Consider the following 25,123-nt stretch of genomic DNA (forward strand, 5'->3'; position numbering starts at 1 on the left):
GTTCGCGGCGGGGGAGGCAATTGGGCGCGTGGGTAACGTGCCCGGTGAAACCAGTCTGCCCCCCGCGTGCAATCGCAGGCTAATTGGATCCACTTACCTCTTGTTCCGGGTTCCCCGCTGCTGATCTGCGCGTCGGGCGGACTGAGAACGCGCAGTAAGGTCTGTCAGCTGGAGGAGCTTTATTTAAAGGGGCAGTCCTCCACTGATTGATGCTGCAAGAAATAGGAAAAATTACAGCATGGAGCAGCCCAGGGGGAAGGCTGCTCCCAGGTTTAATGATGCCTCACTCCAGGTATCAGTGGATGGGGTGAGGAGGAGGGAGAGGACAGAGAACTTCCCCCCCCCGGCGGGCGGGAGGAAGCGGCCTGCCTCTGCCACCAAGAAGGACTGGCTCGAGGTGGCAGAGGAGGTCACCTGCACCACCAACATATCGCGCACCTGCATACAGTGCAGGAGGTGCTGCAATGACCTAAGTAGGTCAGCGAAAGTGAGTACACTTACTCATTCCCCTACACTCCGTCTGCCACATCACCGCCCCCACCCCACATCTCCTTCTGCACTGCCAACACTACTCTGTCACATCACCCCTCATACCCACTCAAACCTCATCCTCATCTTACCTGCACTTACTCACCTCGCCAGTACTCATCCCGCCACTACCACTCAACCCAATCCTCATACAATCTCATGGCTCTTTCTCATACTCACCCTCTCATGCATCTCTTTCACAGTCAGCCTCACTCAACCTGCCACTACCAGTGCTGCAGCCACAGGGCATGCATCACATATGTGCAGTAGGCAGCGTAAGGCAAAGGTGTCGTGAGCATGAAGGGGATGCACAGGCGTGTTTGAGGGTTTGTCATGGTTTTTACTTATATTGAATTTCTGATCAACTCACATCACATATTATATTGGCACCACTACTGCCACGTCTTTGCGAATCTTGTCTGGTTTGTTCAATAATGCCCTTTCCTGAGGATCACAATGAAGACCCACAACTGATGCCACCCATTGTGTCACTGCAGAGTGGGTGTAGGTGTATTTGCAGGGCTCTTTTGCGCAGACGACTGAGAGACGTCGGCAATGTCCCCGGTGGCACCCTGGAAGGATGCGGAGGAGAAGTTGTTGAGGGCAGTGGTGACTTTGACAGCAACAGGTAAGAAGATGGTGCTCGGGCCAGCCGGGAGCAGCTCGGCATGAAGGAGGCTGCAGATGTTCACAACTACATGTCGAATAACTCTAAGCCTCCGTGTGCACTGCTGCTCAGAGAGGTCCAGGAAGCTGAGCCTCGGTCTGTGGACCCTGTGGCGAGGGTAGTGCCCTCTGCGACGCATCTCTCTCTGCGGTAGCCCTCCCTCCTGTAGTGCAGGTGGATGTGTCACAGCACTGTATTGTGGAGCTCCACGTGTCAGAGGTGGACGGCGTGGCCAGCGAGGCTGGTGATGCTGTTCACCCTCCGAGGAGGTCATGACTGCAGCTACGGCGGCCCCCATCCGGAACATGTACATCTGAGAGGGTCCGCAAGGTAGGTACATGTGTCTGGACACCGGGGTGAGTGTGCAAGTTGGTGACTTTTATTGTTAGGAGGAGGGTGGTGGAGGCCAAACTTTGTCCAAGGTGACAGAGTGGCCTCCTGCAATGAGTGAGGGTCTCCCCCCCAACACCTGTCAAATGGACCTTTGCAGCTGCCACAGGCTGATGGCTGCAACACGTCCATTTGAACTGAGAGTGCGGGAAATAGTCCCAGTTGTTTGTAAAATCCCAACCCTCCTAAAATATCTCACTAATCAGGTCTGTAAACGAGCTGAAATACCAAGATAAATAGCTTAAGTGGCACCCCGCTGGCTTTAATTGCCGGCGGGAGTCCCACATGCGGGGGCTGCGTGCGCATGTCAGCGCGTCAGTGGGAAACCCGGAAGTGGGCGGGTTGGAGCCGGGCTCCCGACCCGCCCCGGGAATCCCCGATTTTCGGAGCACACCCCCCGCCAGTAATGCACCTGATCGCGGGTGCTAAAATAAAGCCCCAGCATTTCTCACAGCCCTGTAAGGGCGGAATTTCTGCCTATCCTTTACAAGGCCAGTGACACCAAGGGGGAAGAGCTGGGGTCAGGTACCTCAGGGGTCAGAGGTCAAAGAGTAGGAGTTCCTGCTTCTGCACCTCAGCAGGCCGGTACACCAAGAGAGATGAGGTATACTAGATTCCAGAAGGAGCAAGTTAGCCCTACTGGAGGGAGGGAGGCCCAGGCCAGGGAAGGAAAGGAACTTCATTTTGTGTCTGTCCTCTTAAACACGGGGGAACTGAGGAGGAGCTGCTTCGGCTCTCGGTGAAGATCTGGACAACCCTCCCCTTGATGGTGAGAATGAACAGGGATTTTCTAGTGGCATGGGTCAGGCAATTGTCAAAGATTCACCTGTAGTGGCATGGGCACTCACAAGCCCCAAGCAAATCCAATGCCATATCACTGTCCCTGCAAATTCTGGCAGGGTCAGCACTGCAAGATATCGGTGAAAAAATTGGGATCACAGCTCATAGATTTTTGGGGGCATAATATAAAAAATACTTGATCGGTGACAGATGAGTACAGGTAACAATTCAATCTTCTATTTTCAGATAATACACAAACAGTAGAGGCTTTGTTCTTGCAGTTTAATATGTAAACTGAAGCCATTTATCAGACTAGTGCCTTGTGCTATACCTCCACTTGTTTATAGGGCAAGTTACTTGTTGCGTTGTAGCATCCACAGTTCCCATGTATCTCTATACTTACTTACAGGGTACAATTTGCTGCTCAACTTTGCATTAAAAGTCCTGGAGGCAGTGGAATTGCTAGCTTCTGATATCATGTGACCAACAATACATAAGCCTTACCCATTCAGTATCTTCTGTTTATTCCGAATAACGTAAAGCTGTTTTAATGCCAGTACTGTATACGTTGTGACCATACTTTATTTTGTATTTTGGTTATGGACATCCTTCAAACAATGTTTTAGAAATACAGAGAATTTGTTGAAAGTAAGGAATATGCAAGTGAGGTACAGAGTATCTCTGGAATCTGCAACCTGTCAGTATAACAAGTAAATCTGTGCATTATTATAAGTTACACCAAGTAGCCATTTTATATATAAAGCATGAGATTTCTTTTTCCCACCTTGACAAGACAAAAATATATACAAAACATAAAATGTACTGTTGCACTTTCAATGTGAGATTTTCTGATCAAGATAAGGCTAAACAGGAAAATTGAGTACACGTGACCTTGCTCCCTATAACACCCTATGGTCCAGAAAGGTATTTTTTCACCCATTGTAAAAAAAAAAGTTTTTTTTTTAAATTCACTTTTGCAGTAGAAAAAATATTTTGAAAGGTTTTATTTTTATTACAACATTGGCTCCGAAGCAGCTATGTAAAAAAATAAAAAGCTAGCAGTGCATTGGTCTGTTAGAAAATAAGGATTAACTGGTTGTTAATTATTGTCACTAGGTCCTAGTATGTTGGATCTAAAGGAATGTACTGCACTGTATAAGGTAACGCTGTCCAATTCAATAAATGTTCAGGTATTTTTTTTTAAAAGGGGCATAGCCGCATCAGAGGCTATTGTGTGCTGTTCCACAAAAATGCTTGCTTTCACAGATAAATTACTTGGTCACTGTATTTGTTTAAATTACAAAAAAAAACAGTATTTTCTTTCATTCAAAAAAAACCCCACAATCATTTCAGTCTTTTGTTTTTAGAAGCACATTAAAGTGGTAAAAAGTGGTTGATAATTCATAAAAGGGGATATTCATTGCTTCCGTAACAATTCATAACCAAAGAGAACTCAAAGGCTACACGAACATAATGGTCACAGGGTCATCTTTACCTGAAATTAAAATGATTCATATGATTTTTTTTAAATATTCGACTTTCATAGCTGTTTATTGTTTTATAAAAGCTTTGTTTCTTTAATGTATTCATACATTCTCTGCAAAAAAAAGGGAGAGGGGAGAATGAGAAGGTTTTAAGGACTTAACATTATGATTTAAATTCAAGGCACATACATGATACACCAAGAGGGTTTCAGATAATGAACTTTGGTTCCTTGCACTATGGAAAATTTGGAAGTAAAAGAAAGTTAAACCAAAATATTTTTACACTGTCATTTACACAAACATGTACTGACATTTGTATTACAAAAGTAGTGGTTGATTTTAGTACATTTGATTTTTAAGCATTCTTGCTGTAGGCATTTAAAAAATGGATCTGGATTTTTATTATTATTCTGTTCTCCTTGGATGTAATGCCTGTTTACCAATATTGCTTATTCCCAAAACTGGCTCAACTTCAGAGCTTTCTGTTGCCAAGTGGAGGAAATAAAGAATGAACCTCTCAATGGGGTCAACGTTTGTGTGGATTAATTGAATGAATCGATTAAACATATAATCATCAGAAACTTAAGTGAACAGCTAATCCTTCAGTTGTCAGCAACATCAGTATGTCCAAGATAAGGTACTGTGTTAATATTTACCTATCATTATCATTCAGACATTGTACAGAATACTGTATTAATGCAGTGTCCTTAATATGGCCACTAAAATGGAGTCTGATTCTTCAGCTAACAAGCTGTCCTTTGTGTCAGCTAAAAGGGATACTGTGGCACACAGCCCAAAGTGTTGGATCTCTGGCAGGGGCGCCATGGAATGGTACGTTGGTGAGCTTGTGCTTATGCATGGCGAGCTCCTGATCTTGGTCATGCCATGGTGAAGTTTACACCCTCCCCTCGGGCTGCCCTCATGTACATCCGCCGCACGCAGCTGCCAACACAGCAGAGCTGGCAGAGGTCCTGGGGGGGGAGCAGGTCATCCTTCTTGTGGCATGGAAGGCACAGCAAGACAGGCAGAGACAAAAGGGGAGAAATGAACAAATACCCTCAGTTAAAAGAAAAAAGTATTAGCTGCAAACCAGCCAATCTGAATGATCTGGGCATGATTCATTCAGTGCAACAACAACATGTTCCTGTGAAAGCTATCATCTGCACACTAAACTAAGAAGTGGTGCCATTTTTGTGAAAATATAACGTAGCTGAACATTCAGGCAATTGTTCCAACAATCAATTGGATATCTGATTATAAAAATAATTGGGCGCCACAGCTGTAGCCCATTTATCTGTGCGACAGGTGTGAAATGTAACAAATGGCTTCCATTTGAATGGAGGAGATGTGAATGTTTCATATTACCTGTGGGGGACCCTATGGAATGCTGATCAGTTCATGTAATTTTATTACAATTTCGATCTTCCTATACGATTAGTTTCACAGGCACCAAGTTGGTCCATGAGTTGACATCCTAATTCTTCACTGTTGCCATGGTTAGGCAACTCTGGGCCAAAAGTGCTGTTAATCTTTTTTTTTAATGTTCCTGAAAACTGCCAAGTCTCAAAAAAATTCAACAAACTTTTAACACATCAAAAGTGAGGGGTGTGCACTCTTTGAATTAATTACTTTATGCAGTTTGAGATTAAACCTTACTTTTTTTTCCTGTTCATCAACAACTGTGCTGTAAGCTGCCATTGCAGCAAAGGCATTCCACATGGATTCGGTCCTCATTATTATGAAACTACTACGTTCTTCAAATGTATTAAATATTGACTGATGCAGAGTTCAGAATCTAACAAACTGATTGATTTAATCATTGTTGGGGGAAATCTAATCACAGCTTTGAATAAAAAGAAAGGTTGGAGCTTTTATAGTGTTCTAAGGAGATCTCTGCTAAAAGCCAATTCACATTATATTGTATGTACAGTATACTGAAAGTACTGAACAGCCAATTGAAACATCAGATTAAACTCCTGCAATGGCTTATTAGATAGATGTGTGATGTGGTTTTAAGTCATGGGTCACAGGTTCAACTTCCAGTCTCAGCTGAGTTAGTTGGTCCGAGCTGGGCCATTGGTTAGGGTGCTAAAAATGGTAACAGTGCCCCTGGGCTAGAGATGGAGGAGAAAAAAAATCATCTAAGGCTACCACTCATGATTGCTATGCAGTGACCCCTGCTGGAAAGTAGGTGGGCATTGGGTGGGAAGAGGCTCAGGCTTGGCTATGATGCCCTCCAAGGCCATATGGTGGCACTCACTTTTTAGGGTCACAAATCAATATGGCCATTTGGGGTGAGGTACAGGAAGGCTGCCGATGACGGGAAAACTAGACCACAGCAGGAGACAAATTCCTTCAGGGCAGGAAGTTGAGAAAACAGGGTTGGGGGGGGGGGGGGGGGAGGAGAAAGATCAGATTAACTGTCAATTTTTGTTGGTTTCTAAATTATGTGCCAGTGTGACTGTTCAGAAGATGCTTTAAACCCCAATTGTGAAACTACGTCATTAAATTCCACCATATGGTAAAAAAAACATTTCATTTATGAACATAGGCCTTGATTGTACAGCAACAACTATACAGCTTACTTAACCTTTTTTTTAAAATCACTTGACTGCATTACAAAATTGTTGCTACTTATTTTTTGTAATAGAAAAGATAGCATTTTTTTACACTGTATAAATTACACAGTAGGCAGACGCAACCTGTCTGGACAATTTTTCACAAATATATTCTAGAAAGTCCTATAACTGGAGTGTCTTTATGCTGTATGGTCATGTATGGCATTGTTCCAAATCTGGAGCCCCACTAGTACAGTATCTGCTGTTGCTTCTGGTGTGGCAGTCTGTATAACTAATCTCACCATTTGGAGGGTATATCGACTGCAGTCTAAAATCTTCCTTAAGCATTTGTTCATTATTTAATGAGACTATGTGAAAACTGGTCTCAGTCATTTCAAGAATTGTGTTGTCCTTTTTTGTCCCAGCCTCGCAGTAGTCGTCTTTCCTCCGTCCTCGATTGTACTTCCACGAGTGTGAATTGTACTTCCCCTTTTTGTGCATGTGCCAGCAAAAAACGCTGAGCAGGGCAACCAGTACGACGATCACTGCTCCCCCTATCAGCCCCGCCAACAGCAAAGGGGAGTTCAGGTCCTGCTGGGTCGCTTGCTCGGGACTCGAGGCCATGTTCGTATTAAAAGACGACGACTTGGTGGTGGCTTCTGAACAAACTGTATCCTCCTTGGGGTGAAAGTTATTTGAGGCGTCCAGCAGAACCATGCACACCCTGTAGGTAGATTTGGGCTCCAGATTCAGCAAGCTCAGCTGCTCCGTATCCCCACTAACTATCCTTTCGTGCACAATGCCACCGACTAAACTGTGGCCTAGTTTCACCCACGTGACTTTGTACTTTGTCACCGCAAAGATGGCCAGCCAACTGATTTGAATGCACGTGTCATTCACAAACTGAACTGCGAGTCGCAATTGGCCAACTGGCAAAGAGTCTGCGAATTCTTTGTCTCCTGTAGGCACAAGAGCAGTCGACACTGGTGCGAAGGGAAGAACGGAGGCATTGGTAGCAGGAATAAAAGATGTAGAAACGACAGTAGCCACAACAGAAGGCAAGGGGGCAGAGGGGATGGGTGTAACTTGAGGAGCAGTAGTAGCAATTGGACAGGATACTAGATTTATATTCAGATCTCTTATAGCCATTCCCCTGACTTTATCAGGCCCCTGACACATCAGCCCACGCACATTTATAGAAAACGAAAGTGACTGCAGCCATTTGGTCACCCATTTTATGTTGCAGTCACAATACCAGGGATTATTCCTCAAAAGAATCTGTTTTAAACTGGTCATACCATCGAACGCTCCTTTCACAAGCATCCGGAGCTGGTTGCTGGAAAGATCCAGCCTTTCAAGCTGTTTCAGTTGCGTGAAGGCGGTGACTGGAATCTGATTGATTTGGTTCTCCTGCAAACTGAGTTTCACCAAATTGCCACCTGGAAGGTTCGCCGGGGGAACAGTGAGAGAATTCCGCACCATCGAGAGCTCGGTTAACTTCACCAGCTGCTCCAGGGCTCCCTCGGAAATCCCTTTGTCAGCCAGGAGGTTCCCATCCAAGACCAAGCGCTGAAGGAGAGTGAGATTCTGAAAGGCTAGCTCCGACATGGTGGAGATCCGGTTCTCGTCCAGCCGTAGCTCTTCTAACCCTAATGGTAGCCCAATCGGCACGCTGCTCAAATGGTTCCTGGACAAGAACAGCAGCTTAAGGTTGGCAGCTTCTCGGAAAGCGCCATCCTCGATGCCAACGGTTGAGATGGAATTGTCATCCAGATGTAGCTTTTCAAGTTTCTGCAACTGGCCGAGGGCTTCCCTGGAGACGGTCTGGATATTATTTTCCTGCAAGTGGAGCTCCTTCACGTTTTTTGGTAGATTCACGGGAAATTCATCCAGTTCGTTGCCATACAAGTATACTGTTTGAACAGAGAGCACATTTCGCAAGTCAAGAGGAAATCCAGCATTGTTGATGACATTGTTTTGGAGGTAGAGAATAGCGGCGCCCTCTGGTATCCCAGCAGGCACTGATGTCAAGCCTCGGTCATTACAATAAACAAATTTCTTATCGCAACGACACTCCGAAGGACAAAATTCCGCCCCAGTTACTTCTGCGCACAGTCCCAATAGAAACATAATCCATAAATGCAATAAAGTAATCCAGTCCATGAAACAGACTCTGGTCCGTGACACTCCCATCACTCTAACAATTAAGGAATTCTAATTGTAAAACAGCAGGCGGTTAAAAAATCCACAAAGCCAGAGGCAGCTCCTGTGAATATAAAGCCGGTACTTGCTTCATCCAAACACTTAGGAGGAGAAACGGTATATGTGCCTGGTGAGAATAATCCTTGAGTGCGTTTTTTTTTTCTGCCTTAATAGTGGAAGCAGCAATTTGTTAACTAGAGTCGCTCTCTGCAAATTCTTCCATCTAAACCAGGATACTCGGTGATAACTAAAGCACATCACATACTGCTTTCGCTGGTGATTGGCAATTTGAAATCGTACATATACACACACACACACACACAACCCAGCAGCACTCGGTGGGTTTATTAAATCTGGAGTCCCTTCGTCACACACTGCTGCTCCAAATCAGAAAAGGGTGTCATCTCAGCTCGGCTTGTACATCTAGAATCCTATTCCATTAAAAAAAAACACACACAAGAAATAAATGAACAGTTCATTTGGATTCACAGACTCTCTGAGCTGCATTTTTCAACCTAGAGCTGCCTCTGCTGGAGAAATCTATGGGCTGTCAGTATACCATTAACTGCCTTCAGCTTACTCCAATGCCAGTTAATAAAATAAGACTATTAAAAACCCAGTACAGAAGAGAGAGAAAAATAAAACCACCAACCCTGAGACTGACTATGATTTAAGAAATAGATATTACCACCAAAAGTCAAATCAGGCTACAGTATAAAATGTAAATTGTTTTTTTAAAAATAAAACAGAAAATAGAATTACAACCACCTTTACGTTGTTGTCCAATTCTGTGCCTCTGCCATCCTTTGCTTTTGTTCTCCTTCACGGTTTTCCTGGTTTGATGGCTAATCTTGCTTTAGACAGTGTAGCACAGTCCCAGTAGTTGGTATAGGTTGACTCCTTGCTTGTACTCCACTCGGGTTCTGTCATCACTGAACAGCAACGCAGCTCAGCCCAGTGGAGGGCTCTGCTTCACCACTCTGACCATGCTTCGACTCCCTCGCTCTCTCTCTCTCTTTTCTTCTTTTTTAGCTCTCCTCAAAGCACCGGAGCCCCTCAAGTATCGCCTCTGCCGTGGTGTCGCTTCTAGAGATGAGAGGATTTATACGTTAGGCAAAAAAGCTACAGCCACTTATTACTCATTCTGTGCCCCAGCCTGTATTCCTGGTGCACGCAATGATATGCCAGTAATGATGCGTCTGATCAGACTGTTTATTGCTAATGTAAGTCTTCCCTCTCCCTCTTAAAACTCCTGGGAGATGTTTACAGTAATGAATTCAGCTGACAGCGATCTCTCTCTCTCTCACACAGACCCTCCCATCTCTCTCTCTCGCTCTCGCCATGTGAGGAAGGCTCTCGCAACAAAGCTTCCCCTGGCAGTAGCCGAACGCCTGAGCTCCTCAATACATCCCTGGCCAGTCTTTCCTTTGACAAACTGTGGAGTTGTTCGATAAACCAACCACTCTTGCTTGTATTTTATTTTACCTCCCCCTCTTGCCTGGCCAAGAGAAGCAGTAAAGCCCCCTTCCCTGTTTTGCCTGACCTTGATCTCGCCAGGAAATAGCTGATGAAACTATTTAAAATATGGGTTTAACTGTTCCATTTTTAAAATTTAAATTAAAAACTTAACAGTTGCGCAAGGCTTGCTTGGCAGTCAGCTGCAATCTGACGCTCCCTGAATTAGTAACAAAAGTATTTAACGGATGCTTGTGGTTAGACCCAAAAAAAAAGTTGATTATGAATTGGACCATTGATCTTCCTTTATCAATCGCTGATCATTATTCAACGGAGGATGCCCGGGGCTTTTGACCGATTCTAATGCAGCCTGTGACTGTTATTTGCAGCCTTTACAGAAACAACGAAATGGGAACAAATCAACCATTTAGTTGTGTTTTATTTTTTAAAGGACTTGGCTGGGCTATATTTATTGCATGTGGCCCGAGAGAAAGATTGACTTGCACCTTTGAGTGAACACCATGAAAATATCGAACTGTTCTTTCACAAATGTTCTCGTCTCTGACCCTTTAATGGTCACAGACATGCTGTGCTACTCTGTATTATAATAATTCATTCTTGGACTGATTATTCAGCGAGCACCATTAATAAAAATAATCTAGAGGGGTCTTATTTTTCTTGTATGTTGGATCCTTTGAACATATTTATTCAAATAATTCAATTCCATGCAACCACCAGTCCTCAGAACTGCAGTGAAATTTGTGCGTTTCTCATATTCGCAGTAACTTTTAAGGAAGTCCTATGACCTGACTGTGAATAATGCTCAACACCTTACATCACCTGAAGGCCTGGCTATTGATTCGCGTTGCTGTTCTCGGGTTAAGATCCTAGTGACTAGAGCAGTTCTCCAAACCCATACTGTAACAGCGGAATTCTGCATGGCCACCACGTAAACCCCTCGAATCTCCGCCTTAGTTTTTTTTTGTACCTATTCGTGATTAGAGAAAGATTTAAACTCCCTATCCGTCGCACTTCTCAGTGTCTTCCAGTACAGATGCGTGCAGCCAGGAAATTTCTATGTTAAAAAAGAAACGCCTTTCAGGGCAGCAGGGTAGCGCTAGGGTTAACGTGTGGCAAGTGTGCCTGTACTGGTATGCCGCGGTAGCAGATGCAGCAGGTTATAGCGAGGTGGCAGTACTGCACAGGAAGAGTCAGCCAGTTACTGTGCAGTGAACTTGCACGAATGGAAGGCGTTGCAAACCGCAGCTGTCGTAATGATTTGAATCTCACAAACCAACCGAACACACAAAAAGATACATTGACATGCTGCACACAGAGAGAGAGACAAAAAAGTACCTAAAAACAGAAGTGCTCAATAAGCAAGAACAAATACTGAGACTGGTTCTGTGAGAGGGACAAACTACATTAAGGGAAAGGGTGGGTGGGAAAATCTCATTGATGGATATTGAGAGTCTTTAGGTGTTGGTGAATTTAGTGTGCACTTTGGTGTGAAAATGGCTTCTATTGTTCACGGGTCCCTTTAAAAGATTTTATGAGTTTAAGGCAAAGCCTCATTGCTTTGTGGGCAGACCTACTGTTTATTTGTGGTTTATCTTGTGCTAGCGATGTTGAATGTTCAGCATTGTGTGTTCTTTATCAGAAGCACCCAGCCTAAGGCAGTTTTCCCACAATGAGCACAGCATTTTTAGAATCAAAATACAATAAAGACAGGACTGTATTAGAGATCACGTCCGCCCCAGATTTATTCAGCGATGCATTGGTTTGGGAGCAGGACGGTAACAGCGTCTTAGGGCGTTGTGAAAATGCTCATGTCGAAGTCCGCAAGAACTGAAACGGTTCAATTTGTTGTTTGGTCAAGATTTATTATCCCTTTCCCAAGCTGCTTAATTCCCGAGCATCTTCCTGGAGGCAGGAGAGTCTGGATATTGAGGGTCACAAGTAACTGTCACCGATGTCACTTTCACCAATGTCACTCTGTAGCTGGAGTTACGACTCTGGGGCACATTCTTCGGCAGATCACCTCGTTCCCAAGTGCTGCTTGTCTAAGAGCCGATGAAACATACCCAGCGGCGGATTAAGGTAACAGACAGCCCTTGCACTCGAGACATGCGGCTCTCTGAATGGGAAGGAAGCCTATTTGCACAAAAAAAAGTTTGTTTTTAAAAGAGGTTTTAGTTACTTTCTCGTGGACATTTCGGGCAGAATCGGTTTCTGAATCAGCCGAGGTGTGATTGCCCCGAAACTCCAGTCTTGGAGCCAAACGTCGGTCAGCAGAAAAGCGTATGCTGCAACAAATATAGCGTCTGCTGCATTGAGCACGTTTGCAAAGCAGGGGAAGGCAGGCAGTGTCAAGTGAATTTTGTAACAGGCCGATAGATAGACGTTCTATCCACAGGGAAGATACACAGGCAAGCTGTCGGAAACGAGTAGGCAGAGATAGCAGAGCGTAAGTGCAGACGCATCGCCCGCAGGATGTGGCTGTAACGCCAAAAATTTTTTTAATGACCTCACCAGGATACCTAAGGTAAGCCTCCTAATTCATTTCTTTCATTGGTGTTAAAGGTGGCTCAGTGAGTAGCACTCTCACCTCTAAGTCAAGAAGGTTGTGGGTTTGAGTCCCACTCCAGAGACTTGAGCATATAATCCAGGCTGACGCTCCCACTGCAGTACTGAGGGAGTGGTGCACTGTTGGATGATGCCATCTTTTGGATGAGATGTTAAAGTAAGGCCCTGTTTGCTTTCTCAGGTGGATGTAAAAGATCCCATGGTACTATTTTGAAGAAGAGTAAGGGGGTTCTCCCTGCTGTCCTGGCCAATATGTATCCCTCAACTGACATCACTTAAAAACAGATTATTTGGTCCTTATCACATTGCTGTTTGTGGGAGATTGCTGTGTGCAATATGTCTGCCACGTATCCTACATTACAACAGTGATTACACTTCAAAAAATACATAATTGGCTGTAAAGCGCTTTGACACGTCCTGAGGTTGTGAAAGACACTAATTGCAAGTTCTTCTTTCTTTCATTACTCTCTGCTTAGCCTTGCCCCAGCACTCACTACCCTTCCTTCCCCATTCCCATCACTCTCCTCCAATCACGGCAGCACACTTCACTCCACCTTCTTCTGCTCCTACTGCACCTGCTACTCTCCTCACTACTGGTCCCTTCACCTCCTTAAACCACTGGCCTCTCACACACCAGCAACTCTATTTTATCCTAACAAGCACATCCTCAAAACGTCTCACTACACTAACACTGACACATTTCCTTATTTTTTGCAGGGCAAGGTCACAAGCAATAGCAGGCAGCCCCAGGAGGAGGGCCACACTTCATGTGCTGTCCTCACTTGAAGACCAGATGATGGACATCAAGGGCAGGGGGTGCATCAGGAGAATGGCATCTGGTGAGGCTGGAGGAGAAATGCCATCCTTACACGTGATGCATGACAAATTGCTGCTGTTTTCAGAAACCAACCTTCTGTCTCTGCTTATCCATGCCACTAAATGCTAACTCTTGTCCTTTTTTTCCCTATTTCAGCTCCAGAAGCTCCAATCAGCCCTCATGAAGCAGAAGACGATGACGATGCAGAGGGCAGCACTGCACAACAAGAGACGTCAATTGACCTCACATTCGCACACACCAGCTCAGAGACCGGCGAATGAATGAATGAAAGAAAGAACTTGCATTTATATAGGGTCTTTCATAACCTCAGGACATCCCAAAGTACTTTACAGCCAATTAATTACTTTTGAATTATAGTCACTGTTGTAATGTAGGAAATGCAGCAGCTAGTTTGTGTACAACAAGTCCCACAAAGGCCAGTGAGATAATAACATGATTATCTGTTTTTTTATTTAGTTACGTTGATTGAAGGATAAATATTGGCTAGGACACTGGGGAGAACGCCCTGCTCTTCTTTGAAATAGTATCATGGGATCTTTTACATCCACCCGAGAGGTGGCACCTGCCACAGTGCAGCACTCCCTCCATACTGCACTGGAGTGTTAGCCTAGATTTTGTGCTCAAATCACTGGAGTGGGACTTGAACCCACAAGTTCTGACTCAGAGGCGAGAGTGCTTCCAACTGAGTCACGGCTGACACACTAAATTGAAGGAGGAAGTGTTGGTGCTCTGGACAAGGGAAGAATTGTTCGGGAGAATCCTCAATAATTTGCTGCCTTCCAGCTCTGGCAGCTCGCAGTACTGTTGCACTGTGCTGTTCTTTTGCATTGTCCGGCTCCTTATCCCCTTCTTCAACCTCCTGCTTCATCCCTTCCTCCTGAAGCAGCTCAAAGGCAACTCCCCTTAGGATGGCAAGATTGTGGATCTTGCAGCAAATGATAATGAATCTTGCCACTTGCTCTGGGCTGTACTGAAGGATCCCTCCTGAGCTGTGCCAACAGCAGAACCGTTGTTTCAGGACTCGAATGGTCTGTCCATGGCCGCATGGCTCTCATTATATCAGCGGTCTGCATCTGTGCCCGATTTCTGACCAGGAGTCATGATCCAGCCCTTATCCCTCAGCAGCTAGCCTGCCACCCGATGGTCTAGGTGGAACAGAGGGGTATTCAGGACTGGCGCAGTACGAAAGCGTCATGACTACTGACAGGAAACTGGGCATAGACCTGCATAAGTCTGTGGTCACAAGTAAGTTGTTGAACATTGAGCGAATGGAAGCCCTTCCATTTGAGAAACTGAGATGGTTCCTGATGGGGAGCATGCAGGATTACGTGCGTGCAATCTGTGCTGGCCTGCATCTGCGGAAATCCAGCAATGCTCACAAATCCCGATGCTGTTTCCTCCTGCTTGTCAGCCTCCGTGTAGAAGGTGATGAACTGTTGGCACCTTGCAAACAGTGCATCAGTGACCTGCTGGATGACTGTGTGCACAGCAAACTGGATGATGTTGCTGTTGTCACTAGATGCAGTTTGGAAGGAGCCAGAGGCATAAAAATTTAGAGCCACAATGACCTTCACTACCATAGGCAGTGCCGTGCAGCGCAGTGCATGCCCTGATGTTGGGCTCCAATTTTCACTGCAACAGAAGGCACAGGTAAGTGACTGCCTTCCTGTTGAAACGCAGCCACCTTACACACTGCGAGGTTCAAGTATGATGTTCAGTTCCTGATAACCCGCATGCTACAATGCATCCTGCCCCCTTGCCTCCTTTGCTTTCTTCTTGCATTCTCTGCAGGTCTTTGCTGCCTTCCTTGATGCTGCTCCCCCTCCTGCCAAAACAGCCAAACAACCTGGCCCAAAAAGCACCCTGGCAGCTTAAAACGACTAACCAGAGATTTCCATGGATGGAAGTATCATTGGAAGTGCAGGGGGGGGGGAGAAAGTGCACTAGGACATACAGAAACAGAATTCTGATTAGAAACCTGAAACTTTACAATTGTTGGATGTTAAATGGAAATCTAATCAAAGCTAGCATTAATTAGTTTAAAACATTCCAGACACTTGTCACCTCAGCCTCAGTACAACATCAACAATAATTTCCATTTCTGTAGTGCTCTTCATATCAGAAGAAAAACATCTCAGAATACTGTACAGGTTAGAGGGTAAGATAATGGACAGCAATCGGGAGAAGGTGTAGAAACTGAAATTGAGTCATCATCAAAAGATGAGATGGCTTTGAGTGGAGTGGAGGAATTTAGGGAGGGAGTTGCAGTGGGTACAGGCATAGTGGGTAGACGATGAGTTGGTGGAACAAAGAATTGTAGTAGAATGTAATGGCGTTAAAAAAATTACAATTGTTATATTAACTGGGAGCTTTCATTTTAGTGGGAGAAATACCCTAATTAAATGTAAAATTACATTTGACATAGATGTCGGCATTTAACTACTTTGAAAAAGAGAAGCAAAGTGCTAAATTTTGATGTCAAAACAGTTGAATGCGGTGTCGCCATGGTGTGATGGACAATATATTTTCACATTGACAGCTTCTGGTTCTATACCTCAATAATCATAATATATTTTAAAGCCCTTTTCCAAGAATGAATGTCTGAGCAATTTGCAGCTCAGAATCAATGCTGTCATTTGTTTTTCAGGTCAACCATTTAACGCTCTGAAACAGATTTTGGTTTAGCGCTTGGAGCTAAATGGAAGGGATCACTGTCAGTATTTCATTTTAATTGTACTGTTTATATTGCTCATTCTTTATGGGTTGCTCATTTTGTGCTCGGGTTTCACATTTCCTTTTTATATTTCTGCTCTGGATGTCAGTCCAGCTGCTACTTTTCTAAATGTCACTAAAGTTGCACGAATGGGGTTGGAGCTGTTGTTTATGGTATAATCAGTGTATATTTCATGATTACAATATCTCTCCGAGAAACACCAAATTCTTGTCCCTTTATATAGCCTTGCTAATGTCAATGAAGAAGCAGTTTATGACTTAGATTGGTCTGATATTACACTACATTGGCAAGATTCAGGCCTTGCAATTATGCTATGCAAATTTCAACATGCAAACACAAGGGGCCCGATGTTAGCAGGCCTGCGGGTTCCCAGCGGGGGGGGTCTATCGGGTGCGTGGGTAACGCGCCTGGTGAAATGAGTGCGTCCCCCGTGCGATCACAGGATAATTGAAGTCATTTACCTGTGGTTACGGGTTTTCCGCTGCTCAGCTGCGCGCCGGCGGCCTGCGCATGCGCAGTGACGTCTGAGTGATGGTGGAGCTCTATTTAAAGGGGCAGTCCACCAATGCTCCTCCTGCTGCAAACAAGAAGTAGCACAACATGGAGCACCCCAGGGGTAAGGCTGCCCCACGATTTTCTGATGACTCACTCCAGCTGCTGCTGGACGGGGTAAGGAGGTGGAGGGAGACGTTGTTCCCCAGCGATGGAAGGAAGTGCCCTGCCTCCGCCACCAGGAAGGCATGGGCGGAGGTGGCCGCGGAGGTTAGCAGCAGGGACAACACCACAAGAACATGGATCCAGTGTCGCAAGAGATTCAATGATCTCACTAGGTCCAGCAAAGTGAGTACACTAACGCATTCTCCCACACTCCGTCTTCCACATCACCTCAAACACCTCACAACCCCTTCTGCACTGCCACCACAGCGCTCCCGCATCAATCCTCACAGCCACTCAACTATCATCCTCACCGTGCCTGCACGTACCCACCGTCCCTGTCCCCATTCGAACACTACCACACACCCCAATCCCCATACAATGGGATGGGCATGCGGCACACGCATCCTCCCATCCATCTCCCACACGCTCAACCCACCCACACCAATGCTTGAAGCGTCTCACAATGCAATCATCACTCAATCACGCATCTGTGTTTTGCCTTGACAGGAGAAGAGATGCAAGAACGCCCGGGAAAGGGCACGCACCGGAGGGGACCCGCCACACGAGGTGGTTGTAACGCACGCAGAGCTGGACGCCTTGGAGATCAGCCACACGCTGCATTGCCTGTCCGTGGCGGATGGCGAGGCTGGGGCTGCAGAAACGTCTGGTAACAGAAAGCTGACACTCAGCACTCGTGATCGTGAATGATCTTAGCATCACTTGGCATCTGCCGCACCTCAATATTTGTCCACATGCCTGATATTGCCCTTTGTTCTCTTGCAGGGCCGTCTACGAGCGCCGTGTCTGTGGAGGGCAATTCCTCAGAGGACATGCCGGTCTCTGAGGGTCCATCGTCACATTTGAGCCAAGCATCCACCAGCGCAGATACGCACACCTCGTGTGTCCCCCTCCTCAATTAGTTGGGATTGCACATGGTGAGTCACCGCGCACACGTGAGCATGAGCAGACCCTGGTGGCAGGGGCAGCCGCGGAGGGTCCGCGTTGGTGGGAGCACTCTTCTCCAGGCTCTGCTCAGCCGGACCCAGATGCTGAACCCAGGGGGCCACCAGTCAAAAGGAGAGTCGTCGAGGGGCACCAGCACATTGCCGACGTACTGGAAGAGGTGCCACGCGCACTCTCCACAATCGCGCAGTTGATGGAGGAGTCCAACTCCTGCATGAGGGCAATGGTGGCACAAGTACAGGTGGGTATCGGCGAGATAGTGTCGCGGGTAGGTGCGGGAACGTCTGCGGTGGAGGAAAGGCTAGCCTCCCTCGAGCGTCACGCACAGCTCAACATTGAGTCCATCCAGGCCCTGACAACGGCTGTTCGGATTCAGGGTGAGCAACATTCTGCCGCCATAAACAGGCTGACAGATACATTAGAGGTGGCCTTGCAAGGTCTCACACAGGTCATCCAAACTGCCGTCCAGCAGGGTGGAAGGAGTGATGTGGGCCTAAGCCATGAGAGGGAAGATGGTGAACGGGGACATGCAAGTGGGGACCCTACTCAAAGTGCCCCCACGTCTCACCCGTTGCCCCCCTCTCAACCAGTACCCGCAATGGTGCCTCCTCTCCAGGTGGCCGAGTCTGCCCCTGCACAGGTGCAGGAGGAGCAGTCTGTGGAGGTGCCCTCACGGGCACCGAAACCCAGGGGGCGTCGGCCCAAAGCATCTACCCGGTCAGGGCACAAACAAGAGCAACCTGCCACTACCTCTGCTGGAGCCACAGGGGTAGCACCACGTAGGGGTTCCCGCAAACGTAAGGCTAGGGTGTTATGAACACAAAGGGAATGCACCAGGGTGTATGACAATTTGTTATGTTTTTATTTATAGTCGTTTACTGCACATACACAATAAACACAATTGTTCTCACCACTACTGCCACCTCTTGTCCATTCTTGAGCAGCTTGTGCAATAGGTCCCTTTCGTGGGGCTCATCATGACGACGAACACCTGGTCCCACCCATTGGGTGACACTACAGTGGGTGCAGGAGTAATGGCACCACTCTTCTGTGGAGGGGGCTGGTATGGCCGCTCCTCTGTGCACGTGATGAGGTCTGGACGCCTCAGACAGTCTGATGTTAGGAGAACCGTTGACATATGAGTGCCTCCCTGGCCTGACGAGCATCCAGGTGAGCTGGTGTTCGGCCCATGGGTCCTTCCTCCTCCTCTTGCTCCTCCTCCTCATCGTCATCCTCAATATGGGTGGCGGGTGTGCATGGGGCCTCCTCCAGCGGCACCCCTCTCTGTTGTGCCATGTTGTGCAGGGCACAGCAGACAACTATAATTCGTCCCACTCTGAGTGGTGTGTATTGGAGCGCTCCCTCAGAACGATCAAGGCACCTGAAGCGCATCTTGAGCAGCCCTATAGCCTGCTCAATTGTAGACCTGGTAGCAATGTGGCTGTCATTATATCGACGCTGCGGCTCGGTGATGGGGTTCCTCAGAGGTGTCATAAGCCACGTGTGCAGGGGATATCCCTTGTCGCCGAGGAGCCAGCCGTTGCCGGTGTTGGGTGAGTGGAAGAGGGGCGGGATGGTGGACTCCCTGAGGACGAAGGCATCGTGGCAGCTGCCAGGGTATCTGGCGCACACGTGTAGGAATCTCTGGCGGTGGTCACAGATGAGCTGGGCGTTCATGGAGTGATACCCCTTCCTGTTGATGAACAGTCCTGGCTCATGCGGAGGTGCCCGTATTGCGATGTGGGTGCAATCGATTACACCCTGCACCCGTGGGAAGCCAGCCACAGCATGGAATCCAACCGCCCTCTCCATCTGGCTGCGGTCATCCATTGCGAAGTTGATGTAGTGCGAGGCCCTGTGGAACAACCCATCGGTAACCTGCCTTATGCACTTGTGTGCAGACGACTGACAGACCCCGGTGATGTCCCCGGTGGCACCCTGGAAGGATCCGGAGGCGAAGAAGTTGAGGGCAGTGGTGACTTTGACAGCGATGGGTAAGAAGATGCTGCTTGGTCCATCCGGGAGCAGCTCATCATTAAGGAGGCTGCAGATGTCGGCGACTACCTGGCGACTGACTCTGAGCCTCCGTATGTACTGCTCCTCAGAGAGGTCCAGGAAGCTGAGCCTCGGTCTGTAGACCCTGTGCCGAGGGTAGTGCCTCCTGCGACGCATCTCTCTCTGCGGTTGCCCTCCCTCCTGCTGTGCAGGTGGATGTGCCACAGCACCGTGTTGTGGGGCTCCACGTGTCTGAGGCGGACGGCGTGGCCTGCGAGGCTGCTGAGGCTGGTGATGCTGTTCGTCCTCCGAGGATGTCAAGGCGGCCCCCATCTGGCAGGTGTAGGTCTGAGGGGTTCTGCAAGGTCGGTAAGTGTGTCCTCGCACCGGGGTTGCGGTTCCACGTCGGTGAATCTTCTCGCTGGGAGGAGGGTGGTGGAGGGCAAGCGTTGCCCTATGTGACGGAGTGGCCTCCTGCGTTGGTGAAGGGTCTCCCCCCCCCACACCACCTGTGGAATGCACCTTGGCAGCTGCCACAGGCTGCTGGCTGCAACACGTCCGTTTGAAGTGAGAGTTTCTCCCCCAGTCTGGGAAACAGTCTCAGTTCAAGGTAAAATCCCACCCTTCCTAATAAAACAGCTCAATCAGGCCTGTAAACGACCTGAACGAGCAAGATAAATACTTACAAGTGGCATCCCGCTGGCTTTAATTGCCTGCGGGATTCCCACCTGTGGGGTCTGCGCGCGCACGCCGGCGCGTCCGTGGGGAACCCGGAAGTGGGCGGGTTCGAGACGGGATCCGGTCCCGCTCCGGGATTCCCCGATTTTCGGGGCCCCCCCGCCGAGAACGCACCCGATAGCGGGTGGTAAAATCCAGCCCAAGGCATTTGTATGAAATTTCTTTGTCTGCTACTTAAACCAGTTTAAAATGGGCTAACCCATCTGTTCAAATAGTGTACAAAGGGATTGTTAGGAATATGTTAAACATTCGTAAGCTAATATTCACATGGCATAATTTCAAGGTCTTAAATGCTCATTTACTGCATAGTTCATTTTACTTTGTGACTCCTATAGCAGTACATGAATTAGCAATAACCTCTACAGATAAATTTAAATTGATACTTTTACTTTTTCATTATAATTCTGTTTCCAATATTTAAAGTTTAATTTGCCTTGCAGCAGTTGAATGATTCAGAGCAGATGAAATTTATTACAACATGTCTCTAATTAAACGTAATGCAGTATGTACATTGAAACATTATTTTAAAAAGTAGTGGATCTCCTACAGCATTGGTCACAGTAAGTCAGAGGATATGTTGTTTTATTCATGGTCTTGCTAAACTCCAAGAGCACCTGCTCCATTCCAAGCCAGAGGTGCCTCCCGTGCAACAGGGTATCTCTGTCTCTCCACCTTCCCCAAGAGGGCACTTCCCCTTCAACAATTTCTCTCTCACTGTCTCTCATAACTGGATATTTCTCTTTGTCATCTAACTGCTTGTTCAACAGGTTCTCTCTTTATCTCCCCTCAATATGGTATCACTCTGTCCCTGTCTCTTTATTTTCTCTGTTTCCTCCACATAACAAGCACTTGGCTTTTCTCTCTCTCTCTGTCTGATCCCTCTCAACTGAATCCCCAAGGTTTCTCTTCCTTTTCATTCTTTATCTGGTTACTATTTTCTCTCTCTCTAGTTTGTGTCATATATTCTGCCTGATTTCTAGGTACATAGGAACGTGGAAATCGGTCTGCAGTTCTATGTTTTCTTCTCCATCCCTCTTTAAATTTAATTTCTGTAAATCTTTCTCCCTCTATCTGTGGAAGTCTACCCGTCTCTCTGGTCTCTGTAATTGCTTCCTCTCCTCCTTTCTCTACAATCTTTCATCTCCCTCTTTCGTACTAACTATCTCTTCCTCTTTCTCTGGGTATCTGTTTCCATGCTTGTCCCATTCCCTGTTTCTTTGTCTCACTCTCTACAGTTTCTGTACTATTTTCTCCCTCCTTTCCCTTTCTCTGATTTCTCTACTGTATTCTAATTCCTGTCATTCTTGTCTCGCCTTATTCCCTCAGCCTTTCTCTAAATTTTCGCTGTTTTCTCTCCCTCTCGCCAGTCATCCCAGCTTTTCAAATGCAACTAAATTAGAAATAACAGAAAACTCTCTGTTCTCACCTCTTATATTTTGCAGTCATCAAATGTTTCAATTTTCAGTCTGCCCATTCTCAGTCTCCATTTGAAATAAGTATGGTTCGGTATTTATGCAGAAGGGACAGACTTTTGTTCATATGCATACAAGGATCACCACTGGTGCTATGAAGAAATAAGCAAGTGGCTGCTCAGAATTGCAGTTTTTTTACAACATAGAATTTTACAGCACAGAAGCAGGCCATCCGGCCCATCGTACATATGCCAGCTCTTTCAAAGAGCTATTCATTTAGTCCCATTCCCATACTCTTTCCCCGTACCCTTTTAAGTTTTTCCTTTCACAAATATTTACCCACTTCCCTTTCAAAGCTATTATGGATTCTGCTTCCACAACTTCTCCTAATCTTTCCAAGTGCATTTTTTTCTTTGACATCAGGTTTGTTACATTGGTCCCGCAGAATATAGGCAGCCAGCTGTCCAGGTAGGGCTCATGAAGTATTGGCGTACAATGTAGTCACAGTCTGGGATGTTCAGCGGCAGAGCAGTGTGTGTTGCACAGTTCACGAGGTGGAAGGATGGTGTCGCTAGACCCAATTGATGGGTAAGTCTGGGGCTTTTTGTGTGTCGGCTGTGGCTCAGCTGGTAGCACTCTCACCTCTGCGTTAGAAGGTTGTAGCTTCAAGCCCCACTCCAGAGACTTGAACATATAATCCAGGCTGACACTCCAGTGCAGTACTGAGGGAGTGCTACACTGTTGGAGGTGCCGTCTTTCGGATAAGACATTAAACCGAGGCACCGTCTTAGTTCTCCCCGGTGTCCTGGCCAGTATTTATCCCTCGACCAACATCACTAAAAACAGATTATCTGGTCATTATCTCATTACTGTTTGTAGGAGCTTGCTGTATGCAAATTGGCTGCTGCATTTCCTACATTTCAACAGTGACTGCATTTGAGTAATAACTTTCAAAAGAGAATTGGATAAATACTCTAAGGGGAAAAAATTGCAATGCTATGGGGAAAGGCCAGGAGAGTGGGACTAATTGAATAGCTCTTTCAAAGAACCGGCATAGGCATGATGGGCCGAATGGCTTCCTTCTAGCCGTATCATTCTATAATTCTATGATTTCAAAAGTACTTCACTGGGACATCCCGAGGTTGTGAAAGGTGCTATATAAACGCATGTCTTTTTTTCTTTTATGCGCTAAGTTTTGAATTTTAGGCATACGTAGTAGATTTTGTGGGAAACCATCATGGCAGCTCTATCCTGAAGAATGTTCCTTGTTGGAATGTGAATTTTTGAAATCTTTTGGTGGAAAGTGATTGGAGAGAAAATTGGAACGACACAGAAAGGTTTTGTGCAATATGATTGGAGTATAACAAAACTTCAAAGTAACCAATTAGAAGGGAGAAAAGCACAGAGCCCAAACCAATGAGGTAGAAGAAAATTGGCAGTCAAGACGTAGATGACAGATATGGTGCACAGGAAAAATGTAATTTTAAAGATTATCCAATGTGAAATAGAAACAGAGGGGCCAAAGCTGCCAGTGTATTGAAGTAATAGGAAATTTACACTATTATTTAAAATTAGTGGTACTAATATGGTTCTGCTTATTGCAGCAATGTACACACAGGGTGTTAGTTCAAAAGGAATATAGCATTTAATTTTTGCATGTTTGTTCAAGTTGCTTGGTGTTATTTATTTAAGTAAAATAACTCAGTCAGTAGCAAATTAAAGGCGGAAAGAAATTCAGATCACTGCTTCAGCTGGCTACATCCTGGTCGTCTGTGACAAGCTGTGAAAACATTAGGCTTCAACAAAAAGGCTGTGTTAGTCAGAGAGTGTCATGAAAATCCAGCAAAAGGTCACCCAGTGAGGGGATGTCTGGAACTATAGAATAGTAATGCTCAGGAAATGATGATCTTTTCAGCATCCTTCCCAAGGTCGCAAAAAAAATCTACTTGAGCCACTAAGTCCTCCTGGCTGTGTATAAACTCACTGAGATATTGATCTCACAGTGAAGTCACTTTACTGTTACTTTAGAATAGCTGGACAATAAAACTGCAATTCCAAAGATCGGCATGGTCATTTTTATCAGAGGAGATTTGAAAAAGTATTGATGTGCTTTGGAATTCAAAAACAGGAGTGAGAAAAAGCAAACAGCCACCCGCAGCAAAATGGCCACTGACTCTTCCATCCATACATGACTCATGCATCACACATGGCCAGCGGCACCTTGCTACAGATATTGATCCTTCCTATTTTTGGGATCTCGTCTGATATAAGCTGGATAGCCCGGTGGTGAAGGATAGAATACTAGAGCCTGGTCTTCAGTTGCTTCCAAGCCTTTATTCACAGAGCTCCACCTTACACACTCCACACCTTCATTCTCATATAAATGGATACAAGAGAGTCCCCAATTGATACGCACCACCTGAATACAATTAACACAAATTGATATAAATTATATGGATACAATTAACAGCATCGCCTGAAATTTGCGTGGGGATCTTCGGTGGGAGGTTGGCGGGACCCCTGGAGAAATGACGTAAACGGCTATAAGCGTCCATTTTGCGTTGTTTTTTCATAGGCTTTCTGCTGAAGTTACTCAGGGAGATCAGGCAAATGTTGTGGAAATTCAGGGCCATTTCGTTAATGATGTTTGTCCGTCTGTCAAGATGATGTGTAATGCATAGTTCCTTTGCCAATGGGCAAATTAGTCATTATTGAAAAATATAAAAGTACATATCACAAGTAGAAAGAGCTTGCCCAGTTGGGGCACCACAATTGGCCTGTGTGCACATAGACTAGGGAAGAGGGTGGGAAAAAAAATCAGTCTCTTCGCTGTACAGCGAGTCCTGTTGTACAGTATATTTGTGAGGATGTTGATTAAGGACCGGATGGGACTTACCTGTGATCCAGCCCGGTCCCTTCACAAGTGAATAGTCTGCGCCTGTAGTTGAACTTCCAGAATTTTGTGTTTATAGTTGAACTGCCTATGTTCACACATAAAGAAAAGCCACTTGGTGAGGTACCGGAGGACTGACAGTGTGACAAGAAATGGGGTTGTTCAAATTTCCCAGGATGTTTGTAGAAGCCTGCAAAGATTTAAGGCTAATTTCTTCGAACCCTGGGAAATTTGCACAGGCTC

General features: G+C 46.1%; 1 protein-coding gene across 1 annotated transcript in view; it reads right to left on the minus strand.

The window, feature by feature from the left end:
• Positions 1–2,929: 2,929 nt before the first annotated feature.
• Positions 2,930–25,123, minus strand: part of si:dkey-87k14.1 (leucine-rich repeat transmembrane protein FLRT2) — a 58,587-nt gene continuing 36,393 nt past the window's right edge. The window contains exons 3-4 of the mRNA XM_067991964.1: positions 9,378–9,695; positions 2,930–9,040 (exon numbers count right to left, since the gene is read on the minus strand). Of these exons, the coding sequence (XP_067848065.1) occupies positions 6,621–8,600 (1,980 nt within the window). The 5' untranslated portion in view covers positions 8,601–9,040; positions 9,378–9,695 and the 3' untranslated portion in view covers positions 2,930–6,620. The remainder of the gene's footprint in view (positions 9,041–9,377; positions 9,696–25,123) is intronic.

This window comes from Heptranchias perlo, chromosome 10, assembly GCF_035084215.1.
Source record: "Heptranchias perlo isolate sHepPer1 chromosome 10, sHepPer1.hap1, whole genome shotgun sequence".
Taxonomy (NCBI): domain Eukaryota; kingdom Metazoa; phylum Chordata; class Chondrichthyes; order Hexanchiformes; family Hexanchidae; genus Heptranchias; species Heptranchias perlo.